Source organism: Mercenaria mercenaria, unplaced genomic scaffold (genome assembly GCF_021730395.1).
Source record: "Mercenaria mercenaria strain notata unplaced genomic scaffold, MADL_Memer_1 contig_926, whole genome shotgun sequence".
Taxonomy (NCBI): domain Eukaryota; kingdom Metazoa; phylum Mollusca; class Bivalvia; order Venerida; family Veneridae; genus Mercenaria; species Mercenaria mercenaria.
Genome location: NW_026463842.1, coordinates 44,881 through 57,671, shown reverse-complemented (window position 1 = coordinate 57,671; position 12,791 = coordinate 44,881). Strand labels below are relative to the sequence as shown.

General features: G+C 35.3%; 1 protein-coding gene across 1 annotated transcript in view; it reads right to left on the bottom strand.

Annotated features, from left to right (window-relative positions):
- Positions 1-12,791, bottom strand: part of LOC128554992 (fibrillin-1-like) — a gene marked incomplete at its 5' end in the record, with an annotated part of 61,005 nt that overhangs the window by 4,634 nt on the left and 43,580 nt on the right. Inside the window, 5 exons of the mRNA XM_053536334.1 lie at positions 1,237-1,371; positions 4,491-4,631; positions 7,450-7,584; positions 9,844-9,984; positions 11,138-11,272. Coding sequence (XP_053392309.1) covers positions 1,237-1,371; positions 4,491-4,631; positions 7,450-7,584; positions 9,844-9,984; positions 11,138-11,272 — 687 coding nt within the window. The remainder of the gene's footprint in view (positions 1-1,236; positions 1,372-4,490; positions 4,632-7,449; positions 7,585-9,843; positions 9,985-11,137; positions 11,273-12,791) is intronic.

Here is a 12,791-nt window from a genome sequence, read left to right as displayed (position 1 = left end):
ACAAGCTTTTGTGTACATTCGTCAATATCTTAAAATAATTATATTAAATATATTCCGTATGATTGTTTTCGAATCATACCACAGTAGAATTCAAAGCACTCAGGGGAAACTTATGATAGGTCTGGTCGTAACATAATGATTTTGTTGCGTTTCTGCGTGTAGATTAACAGAAATGAAAGAAAAATGAAGACTTAGGCCAAGAAAAGAGCGATTATAAAATAGACAAAAGGTGTTGGAACTTAGATATACTATTCAACTATCTAACGTACTAAACAGAAAAAGTGGAAACTCCACAGGTCGCTCAACACAATAAAAACGAAAATGTTGCAGGCTCGGTTTGATTGAGCCTGTTCATGGACGGTAGTGGAAATGCAAGCTACCGTCCACGCTCTCTAGCCCCGGGTTGAGCAGAACTCAACATTTACACATGTTAAAAGTACAAAAAAAAAAAAAAAAAAAAACAATTTAGAGACATCCGCAGATGTGTTCATACGTCGGTGCACATGGAAACCTCATATTCATTGCCAATATACACTTAGCGCCAAATTGTATATAGATCATTTTGCAACTGAACAAATTCGGTTAGACTACGTATTGATAGATTTTCACACAGACTGATATGTATGGATATCCATACTGGTATTGTGCTATATGTTTCTCTCGTTGACGGCATGTTTTTTCTTTATTTTGTATGAATTATGTTTTGCTCAAGGCGTCGGCCGAAACTTTGCTAAATTCTACGGACAAAGTTTATATACGTGTTGTTGTTGAAGTACCTACCATTATAATATGTACATATGTATTATAGCTACTCATATGTATGATATCTAGTTAGGTACATGTTTGCATGTGACGAATTCGTACACTCTGGAAGGTCGGTCAGATAATCGCTGGAGGGAGCTAATTATTGTAGGTGTAAATAGGAACTGTTATCCTCGAGCAGGATATTCATATCTGAAGTTTTTAAAATCTTATATAAAAACAAAGAAAGTTTTTTTCATGTCTCTCTCATAATTTCACGCGCACCACCATGACGTCATGATGTTTTTACAAGAACAAATGAAATAATTATTTGAATCCAATAAATCATATTTACATTATATTTCTTCTGGAGCTGTATACAGTTTTGTTTGTTGTTATACTTTGTTTAATATTTCACATAAAAGAAAATAAGAGTCCTACAGTACATAGAACTGATCCGTTTATATCGTATTAGTCTGTTAAGAAAATTTATACCTTCGCATACACCGAAAGTGTTGTTAATCCTTTGATACATCGACCACTCATCGCATAAACATTCCCAACTTCCAACCGTGTTATTGCAGTTTCCAAATTGGCACTTAACATTCTTTTCGTCACACTCGTCTATGTCTGGAATAACAAATCGTAATAAATTTGTTCTGCAAACAAGACATATCTTTAATAAGACTTTCGTCGATCAATATTTACGTTAGGTTTAGGAATGCAGTTTTCAGACAAATAACTGGTATTCCCATGGGAGCAAATTATGCACCCCTTGTGTCAGATTTGTTTTATACTGTTATGAAAGAGATTTTATGTTGGGCCTTTCTCCAGATAAGAATACATATATTATTACTGCATTTAATAATATATCATGTTATCTGGATATTTTAATATGGATAATTCGTCTTTATTTAATCGGTGGTTACTACTAAAACTAACAATTTGGATACTACTGCTTCTTTACTAGATTTAAATCTCTCTATTTATGACAATATTATACATCTATTGATTACAAATCTTATTATTGTAAATTTCCCTCATTTGGATGGGGATGTACCCAAGGCAACATCTTACGGAATATATATTTCTAAATTAATTCGGTTTGCAAGAGCGTGTAGTCGCGTTGAGGTTTCAATATACGTCATCAACATATTACAAATTAGCTTCTTCAGCAAGCTTACCGTTAATATCTTTTACGTAAATACTCTGCTTAATTTTGATAAAATTGTAATTCAGGTTTCGTTTTAAAATGTATTAGTTATTTAGACTTTTGCGAGAAGGTATATCAAAGACTCGAATATTATGAGGATGTGGTTTAGAAATTTCGTAAGTTTTTTGGTCATGGTACTTTGTTTCTTGTATTTAGTGCAGTTATAAAACGTTTCATTAAAACAGGTTTTGAGACACAGTGCATGTTTGGTGTTCAGCTCTTTTACAGTTGGACGCTACACTTTTGTCTTTGATTGTGTCTAACGAGACAGGCGGGGGACTGTATGAGAGGTAGTTCTTAAGTACCACCAGGACTGTGCTAGTTTGATTTCTCTCCTCTGACCTGTTTCGTCGGACCCTTTAGGTTGTTTCCGCTATTTCTTTGACTTCTGCAAAGGCATTTAGTACATGCATTTTGTTTGATTCTTAATTTATTGCCTTTTGTTTGAGCTTACAAGTCTTAGAGCATTTTTATGTTACATATTAACATGCCTTCCGTTGCCTTTGCGTGTGTTTCGGATTCTCCTGGCGAGGATAACTTTTATTTACACTGTCCCGTGTCTTTTAAACATGGTGTTGCCCATAAACCGGTTTAAGCTGCCTAGTGGTGGTATTGCCACAGACCGTTCCAAGCCGGTGCCCCACTGTGTTCCTCTGTTTATTCTTTTTTCCTAATGTGAGCGTGTGTGTCGATCAAGTGCACGTCCGCATGTTTGGTTTAGGTTTAGGGAGACTACGTTGTTGGATATTTATCCTTGTTTTTCTTAAGGTTTAGAAAGATTTTTTGTTGAATTTAACGTCACACCGACACATGATAGGTCATATGGCGACTTTCCAGCTTTAATGGTGGAGGAAGACCCCAGGTGCCCCTCCGTGCATTATTTCATCACAAGCGGGCACCTGGGTAGAACAATCGACCTTCCGTAAGCCAGATGGATATTAGAAAGATCTGTATAACTTCGCGGACACTAGCTGAAATAGGCTAAAATGTATCATGAAGTATATAATTCATCATCTCAATAAACAGTAACAAGAGTGCCAGAATGTCACAATATACGCCCGTCACAGCAAATTTCTTTACTCTAGCTGCTGTATTGCAAATGAATTTTAATTTTGTGGTTGTTTAGTAATCATTGTAAGTCTTTTGTTTTCCTAAGTCCACAAAAAAAATTCCTTACCAGGTAGAGAGACCTTAAAATACACCTAAAATTTGAAAGTAACATCTATGTTGTACCATAGAAAAGTGATCTTGGTTTTTCCCTATGGTCAATTATAAAAAAGTTACAATATAAGTTATTTATAGTAACAACTAAGGGAAGATAATCTTAAAAAAAAAAAAAAAAAAAAAAAAATCCGAAAAAAAATTGTGTCCACACAAAAATCTTTACCAGGTAGAGATTGGTCAAAATACACCTCAAAATTGGATGTAGCATGCATGTTGTACTACAGAAAAGTGGTCTCAATTTTTCCCTACGACTAGTAATGAAGAAGTTACAATATAAGCTATTTATAGTAACAACAAAAGGAAGTAATTCTAAAGAAAGGAACTGTGCATGACACTTCCTCTCATGATGGTGTATAGTTGTGCCAAGTTACATCAAAATCCCTCCATGCATGAAGAAGAAATGCTTCGGACAAAGTCATTCTTGTATCTGACCTTTGGCCTCTAAGTGTGACCTTGACCTTAGACCTAGGGACCTGGTTCTTGCGCATGACACTTCGACTCGTGGTGGTGAACATTTGTGCCAAGTTATATCAAAATCCTTCTATGCATGAAGAAGAAATGCTCCGGACAATGTTTTCATTCTTGTATCCTTTGACCGCTAAGTGTGACCTTGACCTTAGACCTAGGGACCTGGTCCTTGCGCATGACACTCCGCCTCATGGTGGTGAACATTTGTGACAAGTTATATCAAAATCCCTCTATGCATGAAGAAAGAATGCTCCGGACAAAGTTTTCATTCTTGTATCCTTTGACCTCTAAGTGTGACCTTGACCTTAGACCTAGGGACCTGATTCTTGCGCTTGACACTCCGCCTCATGGTGGTGAACATTTGTGACAAGTTATATCAAAATCCCTCTACACATAAAGAAGAAATGCTCCGGACAAAGTTTTCATTCTTGTATCCTTTGACCTCTAAGTGTGACCTTGACCTTAGACCTAGGGACCTGGTTCTTCCGCATGACACTCCGTCTCATGATGGTGAACAACTGTGCCAAGTTTCATCAAAATCCCTCCATGCATGTAGAAGATATGCTCCGGACAAAGTCATTCTTGAATCTGACCTTTAACCTTTAAGTGTGACCTTGACCTTAGACCTAGGGACCTGGTTCTTGCGCATGACACTCCGTCTCATAATGGTGAACAACTGTGCCAAGTTTCATCAAAATCCCTTCATGCATGTAGAAGATATGCTCCGGACAAAGTCTGTGGACGCCGCCGCCCGCCCGCCCGCCAGGGGCGTTCCCATAATACGTCCCGTTTTTCAAACGGGCGTATAAAAAGGACAGAAGAAATCAGTTTTCTTTGTTCTTACCTTTGCATTCAATAAAGGATTCATTTAAGCTATTCACTTTAAATCCAGCAGGGCATTCACAGTTCCATTTACCAGGAGTATTAACACAGGAACCGCCGTTAGAACAAATATAAATATGGTCGGATTTACATTCGTCGATATCTACAGTAAAAACAAAATATAGTGTGTAAGTGTGCATATTATATAAATATAAATGTATAGTCAAAATAACGTTTCCATAGATATTATAGACACTTAAGCTCTAATCTATAGAGCAATAATGACGTTCTAACCGTAATAGAGTAAAAAAGTTCTTTCTACAACAAATAAGTAAATAAATGTAGATTCTAGTAGGAGATCAAAAAGTGACTTTGAAAGAGAATATGCTAAATTATTACATACTCGTTTCTATTCCCTGTTAAGTTACACTGGTACCGGAAACGTCAATAATTTTCCATACACTGACGCCTGAATTTCATATCGGGTGCGTGACGTAATTCAGTGTGTGTTGTTGCATTATTTTTTCTATTTGGTTCATTATTGTCAGTTCTATTCAGACTGTTGGACAAATTTATGATATTTGCATTATATTTATACATGTAAATGCGTATGTAATAAAAAGGTTATTATCTTTGCATCGGGAAATATGCACTCGTTCTTCAGCGGAAGAATATTGCGCTCCTAAAGTCGCGCTCCTAAAGTCGCGCAATATTCCCGCTGAAGAACTCGTGCATATTTCCCGATACAAAGCTAATAACCTATAATTATTTCTCACCTGTACACGTGTAAATTTTATGTTTCACTATTTCCTGAGGATAATAGCCAGCTGTGCAACTGCAATTCCATCCTCCTGCTATGTCATGACATGTGCCAAATTTGCATATGTAACTGCTATTGTTTTCACATTCATTTATATCTTAAAAAGACAATTGTCAATATTTATTTATGTACATATTTTTAAGTAAATGGATTATGCGCAGACAGAAATGTTAAAGCTGGTATGGAAATCCAGAAGGAAAATAATTGTTTACAAATCTGTCATATCTATTTTGAGATATCTCTGGTCGGATGAAGCAAAACAGCAATATTAACTAATTAATAAAACAATGAAACGAAACAATTTTTGAAGGCATTTAAAGATGTAAAGAATAACTTATTTGTATGTGGATTCAAGGGATAGTCTTATTTGAGATATTACAGGCATTTTTATGCCCCCGAAGGGAGGCATATTAGTTTTCAACTGTCCATCCGTTCGTTCGTCACAACGTTAACTTTTTGCATGAAGGCACTTTACTTGCGAACCACTGCATCCAGGACCTTCAAACTTCAAATGCTGATAGTACTTATTCAGTACACGAGCCCTATTGACTTTGGGGGATCACCAGGACAAAGGTCAAGGTCACAGGGGCCAATGTTTACTTTTTGCATCCTTTCATTTGTTCGTCACAACGTTAACTTTTTGCATGAAGGCACTTTACACGCGAACCACTGCACCCAGTACTTTCAATCTTCACATGCTGATAGTACTTATTCAGTACACGACACCTATTGACTTTGGGGTCACCAGGTCAAAGGTCAAGTTCACAGGGGCCAATGTTAACTTTTTGCATCCGTTCATTTGTTCGTCACAACGTTAATCTTTTGCATGAAGGCACTTTACTCGCGAACCACTGCACGCAGGACCTTCAAACTTCACATGCTGATAGTACTTATTAAGTACACGATTTCTACTGACTTTGGGGTCACCAGATCAAAGGTCAAGGTCACAGGGGCCAATGTTAACTTTTTGCATGAAGGCACTTTACTCGCGAACCACTGCACCCATGACCTTTAAACTTCACATGCTGATAGTACTTATTGAGTACACGACTTCTACTGCCTTTGGGGTCACCAGGTTAAAGGTCAAGGTCACAGGGACCAATGTTAACTTTTTGCATGAAGGCACTTTACTCGCAAACCACTGCACCCATGACCTTCAAACTTCATATGCTGATAGTACTTATTGAGTACACGACCCCTACTGACTTTGGGGACACCAGGTCAAAGGTCAAGGTTATCAGGTTAAAGGTCAAGGTGCTGCGGGGGCATTTGTCACCATTAGTAACAGCTCTTGTTTCTAATGTATTCTGCCAGATTAATGTTGTTTAGAATTTAGGTAACAAACACGCCTTTTTCAATTTTAATGATATATTTTAGGAACCGTATTGCATAAACCGTATGTTCTTTGACTTAAACATAAAAGCAGTTCTGTCGGAAGTAAACAAATAATCAACTCAAAAATTGATTCCATGTAAAATTTGGTGAACATGACGACATTATTGCGAACCATGGCCTCATAGTATTGATCATTGGCTCTGATACTGAAAAAATTCCGTTTAAAGAAATCAACAATCAATCCGACGTTAACAAACAAGCTTATGAACATAATATACTTATCACTGAGTCTCTAAAATTTTGGCTTCGCTAAAGCAGGTACAAACAAGAGTGTTGGGTGCTGTACTTCTATTGCCTTTCATAAGCAGACTCAATTGGGATAAGCCAATTATTTTAATTTACTAGGTGATACGTCACATTTCGTAGAATAACACGGTGTGTGTCATTGATGTTTCTATGTACATGTACAACGCCATTTGAACACATATACAGATGTGTCTTAATTATTTTTTTTGTATTTGCAACATTTGTTAATGTTTAGTTCTGCTTAACCCGGGGCTAGATGGCGCTGACGGTAACCGTGCATTTTCTCTACCAGCCAAGAAGCAACCTGCAACATTTTCGTGTTTTGCGACCTCTTGACTTTCCATTTTTCAACTCAATTTAATCGAATTGGTTATTATTTATTGCATTTAATGCCTTAAACGATCCTGTTTAAGATTTTATTACATCTAATAGAATATTATGTTAACATTTTAACGTTTACCACTAATTACATGTGTGTATTAAAATATCATGTGCATGTAATAGGTCAAAACTTGCTTACCTTTACATTCACCAAAAGTGTCGTTAATTCGCTTAAATTCTGACCATTCATCACAATCACATTCCCAGCTGCCAACCGTATTGATGCAGTCTCCGAATTTGCACGTAACACTTTTCTCTATACACTCGTCTTTATCTAGAGTGAAAATATGGAACAAAATAAAACATGTTTTAAGTATGTGTGTCTCGTATACCAACAATATTATGCGTCTAAGCCTGAATTATACAAGGCGCATATATGGTGCCTCATGCATTCTTTTACAGAGGAGCCGAAAAATTAATACTGAAATAAAATATAACAAACAACCTCTCTTAATCAATACTTGCCCCTTATCGTTATGGGTTCGAAACCTCGCTTGAAGTGTAGAATTTTTGCACGTGAGGAAGCCAATCATGTCGGTAGTTCTACCCAGTTACCCGCTTGTGTCAGAACTAATGCTAGTAAGGACACCTTTGGTCCTCCTCTACCATAATAAGGTAGAAAGTCGTCATACGACTTATAATTGTATCGGTATGACGTTAAACCCAACTAAAAATTACGGAAGAACACAGCTAACTCGCACCTTGCTGGTTTACCAATGTTTTAGTATTTATTTATAGCAGCGTTACCGGCGCCGCGAAGCGACGCCGACAGCGTCGCATTACGGTTAAACGTGTGGAAAAGAAAATGAATAAAACTGTGTACAGAATAACTATCGATCTGAAAGTTCGTGGTACTTTTTTGGAATCGGTGTTGTTCGGGTTTCTTCCAGTACACAATGCTCATAGTAATTAATCAGTAAGACGTCAGTGGACGCTTGCTGTTTACGGTTGACAAAAGCGTTTCGCTTACTGCTTCGAACGTTGAACAAAAATGTAAATGAGCGTCTGATAATAAGAATTTAGTGCTAAATACATTTTCTACGAAGAAAAAAATATACAATATTTTCAATGGGAAACGATTTTCGTCACGCTGCCATAACTGAAATTTATTATGTATAATTATATTTGTCATACTTTCACATTGGTGCAGTGGTTACCGAGTTCGCGTTGAAAACCAAAGGAATTTTTATTCAATTTCTTTTTTATTTCAGTGTTGTTCTTGTTGTTTTTGTTGTTGTTTTTTTTATGAGTTTTGAAAGCATTGTACACAAAATAAAGTCATTCATGTGAAATTTAACAAGTGTTTGCTAGTGATATCAGGTTCCAATGTACTGTCTGCAGATAAAACTTATTTTTAAAAAGGTTTTGGGAACAAAATATACAGGCATTGAATTGTGAAAAGCACATAATGTTCCTCTCCCCGTTCGCATATATTTCATACACATTGTGACAAGCTTAAAATCACTGACCAGAGTTGATTACTAGGAAAAAAAACTATTGGCTATGAATTATCAATAAACATAAAAAAAGCTCCTACTACCATTCCTATTCTATACCAGTAGTGCTAAAAGATTAACCATAAAAATGTCATAGACTATTAACTTAGCAGTTCAGTAAATAAAACACGAGTTTTCGAGAATTTCGGCAAACAGTGATTTTCTCTGGGTAAAATTCTCAACACTAACTTTTAAAGATGGCTAGTCTTTTGGGTTTTAAACACGCTTTGTACATGTAAATGATTTTCATTCCCACATACCAGACGTCTATCATAGCAGTATTTTTGCCTTACAGTTGGACACAATCTTCCTTCTAAAAAGAACCGTAACTTTCTTTAGTTCGTATATAGCATATTTGTAGATTTTTCGCATGTCAAGATTTAATCTTAATGCATTCTAAGACATTCACTCAGAAATCATGAATTATCTTCAATTCTTAAAATTTTAATTGATCTTAAAGAACATAAACTTCTTAAAACGGATCCATAATTCCCGATAATTCCAGCAGCACTCCTTTAATTTCAATGTGCACTGGTGATTTTTCAAGGGAGCTCTGCCTTCTAGGTAGCACCTAAGTTCATATTAATACTTCTTTGAAAATAGGATGAATTGAAACAGAAATGTTGTATTTAACATATTTCATGGTTTGAATTTTTATATATTTTTAAAACGGTATATTAGATTGATAGAAGCGAATATTTCTTCAATTTCATCAATATCTTACTGATTTTGAAAATGTAGATATAAGCACTGCTTGTATGAAATAGTACTCGGTACTCTACATAACTTGTGTAAAAGGTATTACATCATGTAGTGTTTAAAGGTATTACATCATGTATTTCCTATACCATAAAGTAAACACAGACAGAATAACGTTTCCACAGGTATTCATTTTGGTGAGGTCTAATCTATAGAGCAATAATACCGCGCTAACCATAGAGAAACGTTCTTTTTACAACAAACAAGTAATTAACTGCAGAATTCAGAACGAGATCAAAAACTGACTTTGAAAGAGAATATGCTTTATTATTACTCACCGGTACACGTGTAAATTTTATTTTTCACTATTTCCTGAGGGTAAAAGCCAGCTATGCAACTGCAGTTCCATCCTCCTGCTTTGTCATGACATGTGCCTAATTTGCATACGTAACTGCTATTGTTATCACATTCATTTATATCTTAAAAAGACAATTGTCAACATTCATTTATGTACAAAAATTGATTATGCACAGACAAAAATTTGTTAAAGCTGGTATAAAAATCCAGAAGGAAGGTAATTGTTGAAAAATCTGTCATATCTATTTGAAGATATGTCGAGCCGGGTGACACAAAATGCAATACTACCTCGGTTAAATTAATAAAACAAGGAAACGAAAGATTTTTGAAGGCATTTAAAGATGTAATTTAAAACAACAACTTATATGTATGTGGATTCAAAGGAAGTCTTATTTCAGATATTATGCACGTTTTCCCTATTGTACCAGAACTTTTTGTATTTTGTCGAGTTTATGTTGTTTAGAATTTGGATAACAACATGTTTTTCAATTTTAAAGATGTATTTTAGAAACCGTATTGGATATACCGTATGTCCATTGACTTAAACATAAAAAAGCAGTTCTGCCTGAAGTAAAGATATCATCAACAGACTTCAAAATATATTTCATGTCTAATTCGGTGAATATGACGACATTATTGCGAACCATGACCTCATTATATTGATCCCTGGCTCTGATATTGAAAAAAAATCCGTTTAAAGAAATCAACAATTAATCCGACGTAAACAAATAAGCTTATGAACAGAATATACTTATCATTGAGTCTCTGAAATTTTAGCTTCGCTAAAGCCGGGACGAACAACAGGCTCATTTGGGATTAACCCATTATTATAATTGAGGTGATACGCCACTTTTTGTAAAATAAAAGTATGCATCATTGAGGTTTTCATATACAACACCATTTGAACACATCTACTGGTGTATCTTAAGTGTTTTTATACTTGTCAAATATGTAAATGTTGAGTTCTGCTTAACCCGGGGCTAGAGGGCGCTGACGGTAACCGTGCATTTCCTCTACCTGCCAGGAAAAGGCTCGATAAAATTCAACCTGCAACATTGGACATCGTGCTTTGCGACTTGTGGATTTTGCATTTTTTCAACTCAATCAAACCGAGTTTGTCATTATTGTTGCATTTTATGCCCTACAAACATTTTGTTCAAGTTTTTATTACATCTAATATAATTCTATTCAACATTTTTAACGGTTACCACTACATGTAATTACATGTGTGAATTGAAAAAATAGTTTGTATGTTATTGGTCAAAACTTGCTTACCTTTATATTCACCAAAAGTGTCGTTAATTCGCTTAAATTCTGACCATTCATCACAATCACATTCCCAGCTGCCAACCGTATTGATGCAATCTCCTAATCTGCACGTAACGCTTTTCTCTATACACTCGTCTTTATCTAGAGTGAAAATATGGAACAAAATAAAACATGTTTTAAGTATGTGTGTCTCGTATACCAATAATATTATGCGCCTAAGCCTGAATTATACAAGGCGCATATATGGTGCCTCATGCATTCTTTTACAGAGGAGCCGAAAAATTAATACTGAAATAAAATATAACGAACAACCTCACTTAATCAATACTTGCCCCTTATCGTTATGGGTTCGAAACCTCGCTTGAAGTGTGGGATTCTTGCACGTGAGGAAGCCAATCATGTCGGTAGTTCTAACCAGGTACCCGCTTGTGTCAGAACTAATGCTAGTAAGGACACCTTTGGTCCTCCTCTATCATAATAAGGTAGAAAGTCGTCATACGACTTATAATTGTATCGGTATGACGTTAAATCCAACCAAAAATGTTCCCTAACAAAACAGCTAACTCGCACCTTGCTGGTTTACCAATGTATTAGAATTTATTGACAATACTTCTTTGAAAAATAGGATACATTAAAACAGAAATATTGTATTCAACATACCAAAATATCGTTATTTCATTGTTTATATACACTGAAACAAACATTTTATTTAGCACTTATTGTTTTCACCTATTTATCTACCTTATACATATGTTGGTAAGCATAAAGTACAGTCTGAATATAGAAGCGACAATTTCAGCTTAACACTGTACTTTATACTTACCAATATATGTATAAGGTAGATCAGTATATTTTGTGAACAAATTCCGCCGAGAGACCATCAGCCGAGTGATCCCAAAAGGAAATAATAACTGAAAGGTGCAGCCTCGAATAAGTATGTAAAATAAGTGTGTTCACGAGTACAAATGCCGGGGAGACACTTCTTAAGTCTTTCATTTTACTATTTTACATCTAACATTTTACTTCTGACTTCCCACTTCTTGATTCTATGTTGTCACTTTAATTTTCATTTCGTGTATTATTTTCCAATTGTTATCATTAGGACGTTTAAAGTTTACGGTATTAAATCCAAACTATAGAGTCGTTAGTCCCTCTCTAGCTTTTGTAGACGTGGCAATGTTTACTTTGGGAAAGTACAAATGAGATTAAATGGTTGTATTTTTCTACGTTCTTAAAATAATTAAGTATATATTTTAACATGACATCATTATCTCCAAAGAAATATCCAATTTATAATTTGTATTCTATCGCGACTAAGTGTAATTCCATACCGATGCAATTATGATAAACCCATTGAAAGCTTTAAATATTTGTACAAAATGTTGTTCGAATTAAACTATTTAACAGTTTTACAATAATAGTAAAGTCGTTATCATGTAATATTACCTTTGCAATGATATCTATCCAGTCGTGTATGATATCCAGATTTACACGGACAGCTGTAGCTTCCATTGTGCACTGTACAGTTTGTTGATAACAAATCACAGTTAGTTTTATTTGGAATGGTGCAAAGATTTAACTCTAGATCTAAAACAACACAAAATATATATACTTGACCAATAACTTAAGGCACTATTAAAAAGAAGTGTATGCACAAACC